Raw genomic sequence first — 12,649 nt, forward strand, 5'->3', positions numbered from 1 at the left:
ACAAAATAGTTTGAAAATTGTTGTCAACATTTTAACTTTAAACACTTATAAAAAAAAAATCGTGCCAAAGTATTGTCAAATTTATAAAAGAATAACTTTTCTGGGATTTTGTATTCAATTTTCAGGTTTTTTTCACCGAGCTTATAAATGTTTATTAACACTTATAAACATTTTAAAATCTTAAATGCATATAAATAGCTTAACAATTTAATTGAGAACTGAAAAAAATAATTTAAAAAAACAGTACAATTAGACCAAGTTTCTATACTTTCTAATACTTTTTAACCACTTAATACAAAAGACACTAAAATTTTTTTATGACAAATCTTAAATTTTATAAATTTTAACTACAAAGCAATGTTGAAAATTTGAATACCTAAAAGTGCAAAAAATAAATAGGTCAAAAAGATCCAAAATATTTTGAAAAGGTTTTCATGTAACTTGTGATTTTTGATCCTCTATGCCCTATAGTTTATAGAACTACTATATCTAATTTGCTTCCAGATATCACCCTAAAAATTAAAAAACACACATCAATGTAAAAGTGTAAAACGAATAGATACTTTCAAACAGCTCAGAATCTAAAATATGTATCTAGATTCAAGATGTATTATTTATTTAAAATAACTGAGAACTGACAACCTATACCTATATAAATAATATCATTCAAGATGCTATTTTACATTGAATTGTTATTATTAGTTTAAATTTCATGACGTGAAAGATATTTTTCCTGACTTAAATGTAATAATTGGACATTAAAAAAAATAAAACACAAATTTCTTCAGCTAATTAATATAACTTTAACATTATTATCTTTACTAAATCTTTTTTTAGTTAAATGGAAGGTTACCAAATACAATATACAAAAATATTTCAGAATAAGTTTAGGTGGCTCTAAATAATTGTTCAGCGCACAAGTGTGGCTATAGTTAGTACATAATGCGTTGTGTTTTTGAACGTCAAAAATATCTATCTAAATTCTATATAAAGTTAACTGACAATAACTTTGAGGATAACTATTAATTATTAACTATTGAAAAACAGCAAACTTTTAGTTATTTGGGTGTTAGGTAGTATACAATTGTAAAGCAAAATGTAAATATTGATCTAATTTATATCTAACGTATTTTACCTACTGATTATCGATTAATAACAATTTATTCAACTAAAATTTACTTAATGTAATTCCGACGATCATCAAATATTTTAATACGTTATACATTGTCATGTTATTTGTACATCATCCCATAAGACTCCAAATTAATTGTCATATTGTGTTTTAATGGACCGCCACCATTCCTATTTTAGTTGAAGGGTCCAATAAATTTGTTGCAACACAGCGAGGTGGGAGGACACAAAGACACAACACAAACTAAAATAATATAATATCTAAAACTAAATTATCGTGGTCTTGGTGGATATTTAGCTAAGTTATCGCGATGACATTATAGTATAAATTGTATCACCATTTATAGTATATTGTTTATCTTAATAACTCGAGTTACAGGTACTTTCCCGTAAAAAAAAATATAAAAATTAATATAAGAATAAGTATAACAGGTAGGAATGAAATATTTTTCGGTAGTTAGCATACTACACGAGTACCAAATACAAAAACCTTGCTTTTAAAAATGGATAACAAGTAAGTTTAAAAATGTCCTTAGCAGATAAAATACCTACCTACCTACAACCGAAAGAGTTTACGTTGAAATAAACCGAATATATTAGTAAGAAAATCTAAGTAACACAAATAATTGTAAGACAGCAGTAAATGGTAAAAGAGTATAAAAAACAAATATATTTTCCGAAAAATATTCACCGTTGGAGAAAAGAAAAATTGAAATGTCCCATACACATTAGTTGACATTACGTCATAATATTATCATATTAATATATTATGTATAATAGCCACGAAAATGGCAATAAATAGGTACGACAGGGGTGTGTTATTTTTCCATTAGACGATTACACTTCATCCTGCAGTGGCACGGCGAATCAGGAGGCGGTCACCTCTGAGTTTTAAGGGAGTGGCGACTGGGTACAAATATATTATTGGATACAAATATTTACTACAACGGGTTGGTATAGTTAAAAATATGACAGAAAATGCTTCAATAGGGTTTTGGGTGGGTGGAATATTAGACTAGCATTTGAAAAATTTCGAGTTGTACACGCCACTGGTTTCATCTGTTGTGCTTTAGGCGCAGTTGGAGTGCTGCCTGATTGGCGGTGCCACCCCAGAGTGGCGCAAATATCCTGCGCTCCAGTTCTCGCGCTTCCGCCTTGGAATCGTCGTCGTCGTCATAACACAGCACCGTGCGCTTGATGGCCCTGATCACGTTCACGTCCCTACTGATCTTGCCGGACAGCCACGCTCCAGCGTCCTCCAAAGTGGCCACGGTGTCGTCCACCAGACCCAAGTCCATCGCCTCGGCGGCGCCCAGCGTCCGGGCCTCCAGCAATAGGTCCAATACCTTCTTGGCGCCCCCCATGATCGACACCAACCGGCCGGTGGAGCCCCACGCCGGCACTATGCCCATTTTCGAGTGAACGAACCCTATGCCTGTTGTATCGGCAACGTTGCACATCAGCCTGTAATCGCACGCCGTGGTCACTTCGGCGCCACCGCCAAGTGCACCTGTAGGTAAAAAAATAAATATTAAATCATACATTATAATATTTTTTGATATTTAATTAATATTCCTATAAGGCTAGGTTTTAAACTGTAATGGTTTTTGTTCTCCAAAAACGTTTTACACTTTCATTTAAAAATTCAAACTTCAAATTTCAAAAAAATGGCAATGTCTTCGAAGATAACTACTAATTAGTATACTTATAATTAATTACCTTTAATTAATGATATGAGTGCTCAATTCAAATGAAATATACTTTTTACAACTAAAAACTAAATTTACAAAAGTTAGGTACAACTCAGATCTAATTTTCATATTATCGTCCCAGACCCCAGTGCCTAGATAAGAAATTTACTGATGTATTAAATTCCTAGAACTGTATAGGTACCAACTACCAATGACCACAATAGAAAAATATTTTTATTTTCAAACAATTTCCTAAAAATAAGTTAAGGTAATTAGGGTTTGGATTTGAAGGCAAATGCCTTTCTTTTATTAATCATAATAAAAAAATAATTTTTACACAAAAATGTGTTTCATTTAATTTCTTAGACGATGGATGCATTTTTTTTTTGCCTTTTTTGCCTTTTTGCCTTTTTGCCTTTTTTTGCCTTTTGTTCTTATAAATGCCTTTTTTGTGTTTAATTTTCAGTTGATTTTATAATTTTATACACAGCTATTACGTATTATCGCTACAAATGGGTTTTATTCTTCGCAATATTTATTGATATCGTCTTATCGAGTATTTGGTATGGCCATAAAATTACCCGTACACCTATTTAAAGATTATGATATGTTCGTAATGCGTAGATTCAAGATTGTTCGTCAGTCCACCCGCATTCGTCGATCGCAATAATTGTCGTTCAATAATTTTTCCACGCGTTTATTTTATTCTGTTTTTTTTAATTATGCCAAAAGTTAAACAAAATCACAATTCTAAGTTGAAAAAGTATGTTTCAGAATTCGGTGAAAATATTTTTTCAACTGATGGATTAATTTTATATTGTAAAATTTGTGACGTCAAAGTGCCAAGTGAGAAAAAATTCCATATTCAGCAACATATCGGAATAGATAAACACAAAAATGCGATTGTAAAAATTGAAAATAGCCTTTCATTAATAAAAATACCATTAAGTCAGATTTCAATTACGATTTGTGTAACGCCTTGGTTGCGGCAAATATCCCTATGAATAAATTGAATAATGACGTTTTTAGATCTTTTTTATCAAAATATTGCAACAAAAATATTCCATGCGAATCGACATTACGGAAAGGATACTTTGATAAATGCTATGAAGAGGTTTTGTTGAAAATTCGTGACGCTGTAGGTGAAAAATATTTTAAGCCCGAACCGTAACCGTTTTTCTGATGACAGCTTGTCAAAATACATGGTAGTCAATTTTTTTTTAATACCAACTAGTTTATTTTGCATTAAATTAATTGGTATAACTCAAGTAAGTTAATTTTTAAAATTGTTTTTAACTAATTCTTAGGACAAACCTGGTTAAAGAAAAAGGTAATCTATTTATAAAAAAAGCATAAACTTAAACTTGTGTGTATTTGAAAGTGTTTAAAAATGTTCACTATTTTATTTTGTAGTATATTTATGAATTGCCTTTTTATATAAATCAAATGCCTTTTTTTACATTTTAAATGCTTTTTTATTGATTATATTGCCTTTAAATCCGAACCCTAGTAATAATATTATTATATTACCCGTGCCATCGATATATGCGACTGTAATAATGGGTAGCTTTTTGAATTTGTCGAGAATATGACCCATGTAAACAGACATCGCATATCCGTTCGACGGGTTGTTCATTTTTTTTGCTAATTTCAAATCTCCTCCAGAACAGAAATTCCCATCAGTTCCATACAAAATTGCGCCTTTGCATTCGGTCCACTGGTACAATTTGTCTGTGATCTCGTCTAGGTCTGACATCATTTTTACTGTAATAATGGAGAAACATCAGAAGTTACATACGAAAAAAATCATAAAATTGAATGCATATTAATTATATGCAATAGAGCATACTGTATACCTACGTCAGATTGCCATTTGTCTCACAAATTATACAATAACATTTTTATTCTCCTATAGTAAAGTTACATGCTCAAGTTGAACATTTTCGCTAATGCATACCTATTATACCTGTATGGCTAAGTATTTAGGTGGATACTATTATATCAACTTTTTAAGTATTACATAATAATTTTTTTTCTGCTTCGATTATAATTAAATGGTACCTAATTACTATTATAACTAATACCCATTATTTCACACGTTACCGTAAAAAATGAAGCTCAAAGTTCACTGCGCCCATCTCAATGTAGGTGTCTAGGTACTAGCTATATTTATACACGATTATGGACATTACACTTGACGTATAGTTATAACTCTATGCGCATAAAATATTTTTTAATTACACGCTATGATTACCATTTATGGCGTTCTTGAGACGAGGATTGTTTAAGCAGATTTTGGCGATGCCATTATCGTCCTTTTCCAGGTCCACGGATCCGCTGCCGTCCAAATACGGGGATAAGACCTCTTTCGCTTCACTGACCGAACATTCCTTTCCATGGTAAGTAAAATCGTGCAAGTACTTTTCATTGGGAGTTTGCCCGTTTTCCATCTGCGTTAGTTTCGAAGCACGTTTTAAACGCAGCGACTCGCCTGCAACATCATAACAGAACTATGTTATATAATTAGTTGCATATATTATGTGACGTGTATGACCTTTTGATAACCGTTTGAGATTTCGACGAGCGCTGTATATTACTACAACATTGTTCGACGACTAGACTAATGTTATACATTGTGTGGCCTTCGTATAGCTGCATTTTATTTAAATTAATTTAAACTGCTTATATTATTGATTTAAAAGCCTGATTAAACATCATCGGTTGATGTGTGATTTGCTAAATCATTATGTACCTTGCGAATATCCAGGAGTTCGATACTAATATACAATATATTTACATTATTTTAGATTACTTTATATCATAGGTATTTACCTACAATACGCGTTGTTGAAATATAAATTTATATTTTTTCTATGTTTTTACTTTTGACCATCTATCGTTTTTTTAATAAAAAATATTAAATATGAAAACATAATACAAAGATAAATATTTAGCTTAGCACAGATGAATAGAGTACTTACTTATAATAACTATAAATATATATGATGTTATATATTTATAATGTTTTTTAATCGATTTTAAATGTAACTACTGAATTCGGAACTATAACTAGGTATGAAAACAATGAATTATCGCATAACCGTTAATTTTTAAAATGAATAAATTATAAATGTAAACACTGGCTTAAATATTAATTGTGCCCAAAGTGAACTCTTGCGTACATTAATATGTATATATTTCACCCGGGATGTCATTCACCGAAGTATTATACACGCGCTTTTAGTTTCAATATAATAGAAACCGTTAGTAAATATGACAATTGATAACCTTGATATAATAATAATCAGTTATTTAAATATGATTAAGTAAAATAATTCATCTAATAATAAATTAATTTTGAACCCTTACCGATTGAACGTCTGAACAGGTTTAACATTTCTAAGACAGATGTTAATACAAATACTGAAATACGTATTAATTTATGTAAAAATATTGATTTGATTTGATTTTCTCTAAAGAGTTAAATAATATAGTTTACAGTAGAACATGCTAAACAATACTAATTGCTATTTTTCTTTAGAACAATAGAACCTCACAGTTATTGTCTTATCTCCAGGGCCGGTTTTAGGGGGAGGGGGAGGGAGGTGTTACACCCCTCACTAACGACACCTAATTCATTTTAGTCGGCAAATGTATCACTTTGATATAGTGGTCGGCAAATCAGAAACGATGATTCTATTATAATTTATGATTATTTCAAAATTCAAATATAATTTATTGTACCTATTATGACCTAATAATATTATAGTAAATAATATTTAAGAACTACAAATAGGTAATAAAATATTTATATAATATATATATAAATATAATATTGCATTTCAATCATATGATTTTGCCAGTAGCATGTCAGGTAAGATAAATGGTACTCGACAAAAATTATCAGATTCTGTTGGTCACAAAATTCCATTTATTCCATGCTAAGTACATCGATTGAATACATTTGTTGAACATAGTTGTTTTTCAACTGAAATAAATTACTTAATAACTGAAATAGTGAAATAACTCTCATTTTTAATAATGTATTCAATATTGTAAATTGTTATCTAATATCTATGTTGACATATTGTTAACATATTTGGCTATTTGGTTAGTATATAAATCCGCTGAGAGCGCTCTATGAACTTAGGTATTTGGTAAGAACATTCGCAACGCACTTTTTCTCGTTTCGTTACGCAACCATACTATCTAAAGCCGTGGTATAACTGTTAGTGTTCCAAGAATAACTGGTCGACAAGAAAATAGGAGTAATGTTATGAATAATAATCCAACAGAATATTATAGAGTCTAGTCTCAACTCTCAACACTCATCCAATTTCTTAATAACTTTATTGAACAACTCCATGGACGATTTCTTGAACATATAGGGCCAAACTAAAAAGTTTCAACTGCTTATTACCTAAGACTAGCAAACAAATATCTGAAGAAACTTTTGAAGACTTCACTGAATAGACAATATAGTTGTGTAATATATAATATTTACAATTAAAATAAAACACTAGACAACTAATAACGACTGGCCATGTTATAAAATGCGGGGTGATCCAATATACATATATACATACGCATTAGATATATATATACATTTTACGCACTCCTCTTACACACGCGCGGTACATGCAACAACATAAATAATATTCAACACCTCTCCGATCAGACGTTTAGTGGAGACAACACAATCAATTATCAGTGGCGCCAGTAAAACACAGTATATTATAAAATCATGAACGCATTCTTACACATATACATACTTATATACTTCAAGACCCCTTCGATAATTCTCCGATCAAGACGTTCGGTCAAAACGACACAATAAATTACCTTTATCGCACCGCACAAAACAATAAAATATATCAATACTTTAATATCACGTATTAATCGATGCACATCAGAAGAAGGGACCACACCAAAATCATATTATATAAGGACCAAATGGAATCGACTCGTCGTCAGTGTCATTCCAGAGAAGTCTCAATACACATTGTCCACGCCAGTCAACATCGCAACACACCTACAATGATTATTCGTATATGCTCATATATTACTTTTTGCGTTATGAACTTATATGTATATTGTATCATTCGAATATTCAGGTATGGTCACTAAGTTATTTGTCTCGTATTACTAGATCAAATACATTGTTAATTATTATCCTCTATCATCATATCTCCAATATAAATAATCGACCGCTAGTGTAGTGTGATTATAGTATTATAATTGTAATTATACTATGTTATATTGATGCTATAACAGTTCATAGGTTAGGTTGTATTCGAGCCGCTATCAATGTCCGTAAGAGGTCCTATATGGTGACGGCTAATACAACAATAATCTCTAAGGTGTAAAATCATTGCAAATTAACAATTCATAGGATAAATTACGTTCGAATAGTTAACAAATTCCGCTTTGCTCCGAAGGATACAGACAACCGGTCTCACCAAACGCATCCCTTTGCCCGTTGAAGCAGGTCATCAACCCCCCATATTTATTGTACACTACTCATCATCTTATTATATCGTGAAAATTATATACTCATTTCACCTAAAATCGCGACTTTCCTCTACCGCGTATTTTCTCCTTACTACAGTTGAAAACACATTGACATGTGCATGAGCGTACGAGAGGAGGATACCCGCATTTAATTACACTCACACTAATAATCATTTACAACTAACTCATAGATCCCGGGCGGCTATGACAAGATTAGAAATTGCCTTATGTTGCCCCTTAAATAATGACCGTAGCGAAGCCCCTTAACTTATTTAGTAACTTATTCAACCTAATTGCGGATATCATTAATTCATTGGATAATATCTCAATGAATAACGATACAAATATCCTGTTTTCACGAGACGAACAAGTTAAATGTATTTATTACAAAATTTACTTGAAGTATGTAAATTACGTGGGCCATTGAATATGTTGAAATAATATAGTCGGCAAATTATATTGAATACACCCCCTCCCCCTCCCCCCTAAAAAATGTATAGCGCCAGCCCTGCTTATCTTTATCAAATAAGCTCAAACCTATACGTATACTAATGTATACTAATATATATACGATCCGGCACGTACAGCTGCTGGTGCGTACCAATGTCCGTGTGGCGGCAAAAGGTTAGAACGTGCTTATCGGTAAAATGTAAAACAAATAGGATGGTTAAATTATAATTTAATATTAACTTGCCCAAGGTTTCAGGTGTAGACACTAATATTAATTATTCATATGATTGTTCAAATATTAACAGTAGGTATCGGAAAACAAATTACCGATATTTAAGTTTCAAAATGTGTGCGTGAATAGCAAAATATATGACCAGAATACAATTTCTAATTGGTAACTACTCTGCTATATATTAGGAGTCGAGTTTATCTCATCATTGGGTAGGTCACTGTAATGGAAGCAGTAACGTATTTAATGGGGAGGAGGGGTTTTAAAGGGGATAGATCCCCCAGAGGCCAGAGCTTTAAGACTCTGAGCTGAGCGATGACTGGACTGTTACAAGGATGTTTTTTTAAAAAAAATGTTTGTGTCTGTATACAGATTTGACAACTATATTCGATTTTTAACTTTGAGGTTAATTTCTGATAGAAATTTAAAACTAGATTGTACTAGATAATAATTGAAAATGTTTGGAACTTTTTTTAATTAATTGGGAAAGCAAAATAAAACAAAGGAAATAAACGGGACTTTTAACTCAAAACCGATTATGTAATTTATTGCAATTCAAAAACTAATAACCGTAGATTATTAAAGTATTAAAGTGTCACAAATTGTTTATTCTATAAGCTAAATGTTAAATTCATTTTTTTTTTAACTTGTGAAAATTACAAGTTGATTAGAAAATAAAAGTAGCTTAACTTAGTTAAAAAGCAGTTTTTTTTATATAAAATTAATAATTATACATATATTTTTAAAGCTTACAAATAACAACGTAATTCAATAAAATAATGTATGTTTTAAAAAACATTACTGTAGGTACTTATACTTTAATAAATTACGAAATCCAACAAAATAATTAAATTATTTTTATGTATTTGTTTAGTTACGTTATGGTCCAAAAATCACAATAACTATACTAAATATTATAATAATCAAATTCATTATTAGAATATAATTAATTGGTTAAACAGCTCACAGCTTCACAGAAAGCAATATAAAAATAAAATTGTGAAAAATAATTTTCGACGACACATGACATCGTTGACAGACTATTAATTGTTTATGACATTATATCCACTAATAAAAACTATACAGACACGTACCTACTTGCAAAAGAATTTGCAAAAGAATTCAAAAAAGAAGTCTTTGCAAAAGAATATCAAACTTTGATTTCTGTTTATATCGGGTGATTTATTTAAACATAAAAATTAACCCGCGTCCCACAGTGTTGTTAAATAGCGTATTAATTTATTTAATTATGTAAGTAATAAATACGATGAATACTATGGTTTCGCATTATTTGCACCGACTTTGCCAAGACGCCAAGTTATCACTGTAATTCCATGAATTAATAAATTATAATAATAAGTAATAAGATTAATAATGATTAGGTAGTAATTAACGAGTAATGAGTATATACAAACGTGTATAGGATAGGTACTGAATAAATTGTTATTTTTTTAATTTATTAATGATGCCGTTAACCCTATAATATGTCTATAAACAATATAAGTATATAATATATTCTGTGAATATGCAATATTATGCACTATTATTATAAATTATTATTTATCAATAAATATATTAAATATTTCAGATTATTATTATTTCTTTTTTATAAAATTAATATTTACAATATTTTATGAATTTTTAATCTGTGGTTTAGGACTAAAATTAACTTAACGTGACAATAAAATTAACTAACTCATAAGTTACTGAATAACACAGAATAAAATGTAACTCATTAAGTTGCTATAAAGATAAAAGTAACTTAACCTTAACTTTTTAACTCGTTAATGCCCAGCCTTGCAATTTTTACAGTAATAATACAATAATTTTTTTACGCTATTAAATTGTTTGTTTGCAACCATCGATAAAAAAAATATTATCTCCTCTAGTCTCTATATATTTATTTTACCTATATAGTTTAACTTTGTGTAAATTTTAAGAGATAGATTAACTTAGAATAATAGTGACCTAATAAGTAATTATGGATACTGAATAGTTAATGAGTGAACCGTGAACTAATATTATACTCGCCTAATGTACTGAAGCAAAATTTAACATAAGTATAAATTTCTTACTTCAGACCATGGCCAAGTAGTTCTAAAAATATAATTAAATACAATTTCTCTATGCTTCAGACATTAGAGTTAATGCGTATAAAAATATAATAATAACAACTTTTTTGATTTTTATAATTTATATTATTGTATATTTTAATTAATATTGTGCAAAAACCTTATTATTTTGTAACAAGTATGATGAATATTTCATATAGCTGTAATATATTCATTTAGACCATTACATGATTCAATAATTTATATTATAATTATGTTGTAAAGTTGGTATAGGTACTAACTGTTTAACACAATGCTGAATAAAAATTTAAATGATTAATGTTGAATATCTTATTTTTATTTTTATTTTAGGTACCTATACTTAAGTTGTTAGAAATATGGACAATGCTTTTTAAAATGATAGATGTGTGTGGAAAAATAATAATACTAAATTAAGTTACCTACCAGACTTCCAACAAAATAGGTAAAAGCGCGGATTGGGACTTTTATTCAACAAATTAATTTAGGTATTATTGTGCTGGATTTATCATTGCATTATGGTGCAGCACCTAAATAATATACAATTTATAATACCTAGAAGTTTGGTTGTACATGTTTGTTTAAAAAAAATAAATAAATAAAGTCAATAGTGTAGAAGCTGCAAGTTACATTAACTAATTGTTTTCTAGAATATGAAGTGAGAATCGTTCTTTTCCCTACATGCTTAGGCTATAATATAGTGGCTAATATATTATACAAAAACATAGAGTTATTTGGTTAAACAGTAAACACTCATTACCTATGCCTAAGAAAATTAACGTTTTTTAGATTCTGAGCGGAACAATGAATATATTGATTTTACAATTATATGTATTTTATTTTTAGATTCTGAGCAGAGCGAGGAAGCAAGTGGTTTTACAATGATGTTTATTTTTTTTTTTTTATCCTATATACAACATTTCTACCAGAAGGAATGCTTTAATTTCAAAATATAGTACCTTTTATTTTAGCAAATTGGATCAAGATGGTACTTTAGAGAGGTAATTTTTCAATTTTCTTAATAGTTATTTAATATTGGATATTTACCCGATTTCTCATATTAGCGATTCTTATTTTGTTGTAAATCAAAAATGAATCACTGAAGATGCATATAAATTTGACTGAATGTTTATATTTTCATTTTCTATGTACCATAAAATTTTGAAAATATTTTGACTCATTTTGAGCTGTTCATGGACAATTTCAAATTTCCATTTTATAGGTTTTTTTTTCTATAAATATTAATAAAATGTATAAAATGTTCAACTTTTATAGGATTTAAAATTTAAAACAAGGTTCCATGTAAATGGGATATATATAAATTACTTTATTCACAATAATATCATCAAGTTTTTCTTTTACAATGATATTATATCATTTAATTCAAATATAACACCATCCATTACAGAGACCCACTTGTAAACTATTGTGCAGCAGAGCGACACCCACTTGCCCACGTTTCTTATTTGTGCCCGTGAACACAATACGTAGTCGAAATAATGCTTCGATTTTCAACTTCAGTATCTTGTTCGATGGGAAAGTGAATT

The 12,649-nt window shown here is 29.6% G+C and overlaps 1 protein-coding gene across 3 annotated transcripts; it reads right to left on the minus strand.

The window, feature by feature from the left end:
* Positions 1-1,771: 1,771 nt before the first annotated feature.
* Positions 1,772-6,332, minus strand: LOC132937053 (ethylmalonyl-CoA decarboxylase-like). 3 transcript variants are annotated; one of them, XM_061003886.1, is made up of 4 exons: positions 6,192-6,332; positions 5,077-5,313; positions 4,353-4,586; positions 1,772-2,641 (listed from the first exon to the last, which is right to left on the minus strand). In XM_061003886.1, exons 1-4 carry the CDS (start codon positions 6,217-6,219, stop codon positions 2,187-2,189), a joined length of 954 nt encoding a protein of 317 aa, XP_060859869.1. In that variant the 5' UTR covers positions 6,220-6,332; the 3' UTR covers positions 1,772-2,186. The 3 variants fall into 3 exon arrangements, with proteins under 3 accessions (XP_060859869.1, XP_060859870.1, XP_060859871.1); XM_061003887.1 differs by lacking the exon at positions 6,192-6,332 and adding an exon at positions 5,804-5,954; XM_061003888.1 differs by lacking the exon at positions 6,192-6,332 and adding an exon at positions 5,377-5,527.
* Between the last annotated feature and the right edge of the window lie 6,317 nt (positions 6,333-12,649).

This window comes from Metopolophium dirhodum, chromosome 1 (assembly GCF_019925205.1).
Source record: "Metopolophium dirhodum isolate CAU chromosome 1, ASM1992520v1, whole genome shotgun sequence".
Classification (NCBI taxonomy): domain Eukaryota; kingdom Metazoa; phylum Arthropoda; class Insecta; order Hemiptera; family Aphididae; genus Metopolophium; species Metopolophium dirhodum.